The 6072-nt window shown below is 38.1% G+C and overlaps 1 protein-coding gene across 3 annotated transcripts in view; it reads left to right on the top strand.

Moving 5' to 3' along the window:
* The first annotated feature begins 2330 nt into the window (after positions 1-2330).
* The window catches only part of RFTN2 (raftlin family member 2), a 30664-nt gene continuing 26922 nt past the window's right edge, over positions 2331-6072 (top strand). The window contains exons 1-2 of one of the 3 annotated variants that reach the window (XM_061377134.1): positions 2331-2579; positions 3033-3179. In XM_061377134.1, the coding sequence (XP_061233118.1) occupies positions 3041-3179 (139 nt within the window). In that variant the 5' untranslated portion in view covers positions 2331-2579; positions 3033-3040. Of the gene's footprint in view, positions 2580-2674; positions 3180-6072 lie in introns of those variants that run through there. The other 2 variants (XM_061377125.1, XM_061377143.1) reach the window with 2 other exon arrangements.

The following is a 6072-nucleotide window of genomic DNA, read 5'->3' as shown; positions in this document are numbered from 1 at the left end:
AAGACATAATTGCCAGTGTTTTGTTGAAACAATAGTTCTTGAGGATGGGGATATGAAAAATACTTGACAATTGAATTGCAGAATTTTTTGATGGAATTATTTTATGTTCTTATCCTGTCCCAAGCGAAAACTTTACATTTGGCTTGAGTCATAAAATAAAGGAAGTAAGCTTAAAAAGAAGTTCAGAGAGGAACTGTGAAGGTCAAAAGTGTTGTAATTTGAGATGATTAATTTTGGGGGGGGGAGTAATGCATTGGGTTTGAGTCCTATAGTAGCTGTTCACGTAGCCACAGTTTCTGAAGAAATCCGAATAATTTTACTTGGGTTTGTGATTTGTCCCCTTGTGTCTTACTGTGTCTATGTTCTGTTTAAAAATATTCTGTCAGTGGTGACTGGTCTACAGCCAATGATAATGGTGACTTTTTGAATTTTCTTTTTAAGTGGTGCTCAGATGTGCTTTTTCTAAGCTGCAGACATGGTTGGTTATCACCTGAAGTGAGTGTTTGGTCCAAATACTGTTTTACCTTTTGACTTTATTGATTGAGTCACATGCTCTTTCAGTGGGGGTTGCTGTGATTACCACACCTTGGTGAATCACAAGGTTGTTTAAGGGATTTGTTTTTCTCTGATACCAGTTCTCAGAGCCTTTGCGTATTGGGCCACTTAATTAGCTCTTGAATCCAGAAGCCATAGGATCCTGTTCCTCTCTGGAGTCATTTGAGTGCTTTAACGTCATTTTGATCTCCTGTGAGGGATGGTGCTAGTTCTTGGTTAGTGTTGGGTTTGGTTTTCTTAATCCTGACACATGGGATTTTTGGTTTAATTGGTTTAGTGTAATGGCTTTTGAGTCACATCTGCAGTGGTAGCCGTTGACTGACTTCCGAATGGAAATTTGTATCTACTTAACTAATGTAGGGTTACCCAAATGAAGGACCGTTATTTTTATTTGTAATAGTGTTTCTGTGTAGGTGTCTGAAGAGCTCATTATATACTATGAAAAATCCTGTCTTGGTGAGAGGGTTGAAATGTGGTTTAAACCTTACCACAAAGACTTCAAAACACAATATTCTGGCCTCATTAAATGTAGCTATCTTTAGTTAAATTAAAGAAACAACCAAAAAAAAAACCAAAAAACACAACAAAAGTGAAACCAGCTGGCAACTGGACTAGTGCTGCAAAAAGGTTTTACTGACAGCCATCTTAGTCGTGCCATGGCTTTATACAAGTGGTTACAGTGGGTCTTACGGACTGTATGGAATGGAGCAGTAGGATTCTCAAGGTTGAGTGGACAATTTACATGTATGTGTGCTATCGCAACAATTCAGGGATGACCCTTACTAAAAAAAGTTTTTGGGAGCAATTTCTATGCAAGCAGACATGCAGGAAGCTGAAGAATTTTGCTTATTTGTGATGTTTTTTGTAGGTTTTAATCAAGAAGACAACACTGAGGGATTTCCTTCTGGGTTTCAGTGCTTGGGAGCTTCTTTCAAGGACTTAAAAGCAGTAATTACGGCTTCAGTCCTGGAGTCTGCACTAAGTGATCTAAAATTCTTCCAAACACAAGTAACTTTATAACATGGATTTCAAAAGGGGTATAGCCTGCAGACTTACCCTTGTTGGTAAGCTACTGAAGTAAAAGTTAGATCACTTTCCTTGCAGTATAACAGGAAGCAAACCACAAATGGTTAATGCTTCACTTGCAGTGAATGACTTAGAAGATCAGTGTTTTTCAGTGAAAAAAAGTAAAAAGCTTGTAAAATTCAAATGTGCAGTTCTTTTCCTTCAAAATGGTGTTGTGAATCCCTGGTTTTATGTAGATGATTTTTAGGTTCTGTAGATCCAGTCTAAAAATAAAAAGGTACATTTTCTAACTGCCTGCTCCAGTAGTAGAAGGCCTTAGAAAATCAGTCTTTCCCCATGTATTATCATGGTCTGCATCAGGTGTAATGCAGTTACAAGTGACTTGCAGTATAAGAACTCTTAAAATCATACTGTTTTAAGGACTTAAAGCAAGAAACTTAGGAAAGTGTTGGAAGTCCCTGGCTGTACGAGCTGAGGTCAGCCTGAGAGGATTTTGGTTGTTCAATACCGTGAAAAAAGGGGAACAAAATTTTGTAACTATATTGATATATATAACTTTGAAGAAGTTGCTATTTGAAATGAGGAATATTGCAGTGTCATTTTTCAGTGTTTATCAAAACCAATCACTTAAGTTGATTTTAGCAATGTAGGTTCTGATTATTTTTTCTTGACAAGAAAGTACTACTTTTTTATTTTTATATTATTGCAATATATTACACTCTGCTCATGTTTTTTGTGTTTTTTTTTTTCTTTTTCACTCTGGAGGAAAGTTCCTGTGGAAAGGAAATAGGAACCAAACTTTGAAATCTAAAATAAGGACTAAACTGCTTTTCATTTACTTTTCTGCCCTTTGAGATGCCAGAAGCAATTTCCTCTTGAAGCTGACTTCCTTTCTGGAAATGATTTTCGTCTCCAACCATGTTGAGGCTCTTTTCTCATTCTTTCATTCTGACTAACTTGCTTTATTTCCCTCTCACTGCTGTTGAGAACTTCTGGAGGTAAGTAGTTACAGACAAGCTTCTAACTTTCTTTTTCAGTTCTTCTACTCCCTTCTGCCCCCCCCGCCCCCCCCAGCCAGTCTAGAAGGACAAACAAAGCACTATTGGTGTCCTCTGCGAGAGAGCCCTGATAGGGGGCTGGCTGTAAATTGACGTGGCATGGAAAATCTCTGCTAGTTTGTAGCAGCTCTAACACTGCCGTGAAATCAAGCCTACTCTTGCCAAGTTTGTAGCTTGAAATCATCACGGGCTTGCTGTTTCTATATAAAAAAATGAATGGAAAGTACCTTGGCTTTTTGATTTGGGAACTGGACTTTTTCTCTGTCTGGATTTACAGCTAATAGAAAACAAAATCAAAGGGAATTACTTGGATACTTTTTCTTTTCCCCTGTAGTGAGAGCGACAGATCTTGCTGCTCCCCCCAGCCTTTTCCTGCAATTTAATCACTTGCAGATCTTGCCATGGGGTGCGGACTGAGAAAGCTGGAAGACCCAGATGATAGCAGCCCTGGAAAAATCTTTTCTACATTGAAGAGACCACAAGTTGAAACAAAGACGGATTCTGCTTATGAATATGTATTGCTGGATTTTACTCTAGAAGGTATCTTTTTATGTTTACTATGCAGAGAAAGCAAGGAATAAGATTTAACTCTGTTCTGTCTTATTTAACTTACAGTAAATCTTAGACACATTTTGGCTAGCTTTGATAAAAGTAAGACTTTTATTTTGAAACACAAATCATGGTGAAGGTCCTCACTTATATAAAATTACAATGGAAACTGCTGAAGTATTTTTAACAACCAAACCCTCCAAATTACACAGCTGACCTTGTCAAGGAAGCTGGCTAAAAAACTGTTAAGAGATTTTTCGTAGTTTCCTGTGAGTCAGATGCTGCCATCCTTACTCACTTTGAATAATGGCTGTGTTGCATTCAGTGTGATGGTTCAGAAAACACACTGTGCTGAGCCTTAAGTGAGTAACAGTTTGTAAAAATGGACTGAACTTCCAAAAACAGGCTGTCATTGTCCTTGCTACTTTATGCAGAAGTCTGTTGCTTACATGTATATCAGGAGTAGCTTCCCCTCTTATGCCCACCCCAGCGTCTCAGCAGGTATTTTAGTAAGAGCCTTACAGTTTCATCTTACTATTTTTTTCTGACTGCTTTACTTGTAGCTGCTGAATAGTCTTTTGAGATTGTGACCGAAATAAACCAAAATTTGTATGCGTAGCTAGAGGCAGACAGTGCTCTGTGGGATACTTCCTTCCCGAGGGTGTCCTGTCTCTAACAGAGCAACTCCCTGTTCCACCAACTTGAAAATATAAACAAGCCCAGATGGCTGCCCTCTGAGAACAGACAACTCAGTTTTGCAGTCACTTTGTAGTAACTTGCCTTTTATAACAACCCAGTCTATTGGAAATGCTTGATAATAAGGGTTTGAAGTAAATGCAATTGCTAGAAAGGTTGAATAAAGGGAGAAAAGTGTAAGTGCATGTTGTGTTACGTTTTAGGAATTTGCTTGTAAACAAAACTTAGCCTCTGCTTAGTTTTAACTAAAGGTCCATAGTAACAGGTTTATTTGTATCAGTCTATTCATGTATCAATCTGTGTCAAAAACCTGCAAAATACTTCTAGAAGCCACATTCTATTATTATACTTGACATCCAACTGTATTTGTTTTTCTGTTTCTCTCCGCAAACAGTTTCTCATCGGCTTGTTCTTTTTGAAGAAATGTTATGTTGACTGTAGTAGTGGTAATGTACTGGAAGTAAAGCTAAGCTGCCAAGTGCATACCTAGTTTACCTACTGATAACAGAAGGGATAACGAAACAATTTTTTTTGAGACTGAAGATCATTCATTGTTCTGGATAGTTTTGCTGTGCTTTAAAGTAACAAGTTTCTGAAAGTGTTGTGTAAAGCCTTTGTTGTAAAGGTGGTTGTGACTTTAAAGAAAGAGCACATCAAACAAGTGCAAATAAAGGTGCATCTATTTTAATAACCTCTCAGTACAGCAGTAAAAGTTTGGTTTCCCCTGTACAGTCTGATATTCAGAAGTGCTTAGCTTCGTTGACAGACTGTGGAGTTTTAAATGCTAAATAAGTGAGATCCATTTCAAATAGTTGCCTAACTTTTTAGACTTCTAACTGTAAGCAAGTTGATTTTAAACTGTTCTGTTGAATGGTTCTAGCTGTGTGTCTATTTGGCCTTAAAATACTTTTTGTTTGGGGTCTTTACTTTTTAGAGCCAGGATAATGAGTACAGGAAAAAAAAGTGTTTACTGTCTTGGAGGCATTTCTGAGTTTTGTTTGCTTATGAAATACAGGGATTGGCTAAAGTACTATGGGGAATATGTTGGGCTTCCTCCCCGCCCCCATTTCCCTTCAGTTCACTCGCATACTTGCTGCTACTTGAATATCCTTTAGCTAGATGAAACCTAAGTGAGAGCCTTTTAGCACTTTAGCTCAAAGTTTTCACTCCACTGTCAAGATGTATATGATGTATATTGTCTTCATGGCTCTCTGGTGGTGTCCAGAGCAGTATCTTCCCCAACATCTGAGACTGCCATTTGCCTGAGTGACTTGTTACCACCACTTTATCTTGGTAGTACCAAGTAAAACTGAAAATCTGTGCTAAGTATCCTTTGTAAGATACTACAGTAAGCTATGTCCTGCATTAAGATAAAATTATAGCAAGCATAAATGTGTTACTTCAATTTGCTATTCCTTATTCCCTGCTTCGTCATCTGAAGTTGAAGTGAGCCTGCTGGGGAGACTTTCATGAGTCCCTGATCTTGTCCCAGGCCGTGATGCAGACTAGGTCAACTATGCTATAGTCTAAATCCACTGGCTGAAGTCCTTGTGCATCTAAACTGGTTACCAGCAGTGTACTGTACCTTGGCTTCTTTCTTCCTGGTCCCCAGAATACTCCCATTCCAACTGTAAAAATCAGCTTTGAGTTCTGTGGAGGTTGTTCTGCATTAGGAGAATCCCTAACAAGAAAATGACAGCCAGTCTTTTATTTTGGTGGGATTTAATAGTACAAAGGCAAAGGAGCAGTGGACTCTGAAGTGTAATTTTAAATGCCTGTCAAGGACTGTAAATTCTGCAGTCTCAATCATGAGGCATATCTTGGTTATGAAAACAGCTGTTATTTTTGAGGTCAGTTTAGCCATAATGTAGAGGTAGTTTCGGTGTATCTACGCAAGCAGATGTTTATGCTTTATTCACAGCCCTCCTCTTAGGGAAAAGAGGGAATATTGATGAAGCCCACTAAGATGACATGCTGTGAAGTTCTTGTCACTCTGAATAGCATTTTGAATATGTATGAAGTAGCTGTTTTGTCATCATCTTCAATGTCATGCATCTGAAGTTTACTATACAGCTACTGATTTAGCTGCAGTTCTGTTACTAGTGAAAGTATTTTGGCTACCTGTTGACACTACATTAGGAAGGAAATTTTCTTAATGAAAAATGGTTAAGACATTTGTAAAATGAGC

Source organism: Neopsephotus bourkii, unplaced genomic scaffold, assembly GCF_033783945.1.
Source record: "Neopsephotus bourkii isolate Nb327-2 ecotype Australia unplaced genomic scaffold, CSIRO-AGI_Nbou_v1 NB_196, whole genome shotgun sequence".
Taxonomy (NCBI): domain Eukaryota; kingdom Metazoa; phylum Chordata; class Aves; order Psittaciformes; family Psittacidae; genus Neopsephotus; species Neopsephotus bourkii.
This window is presented reverse-complemented; position numbering and strand designations above follow the sequence as displayed.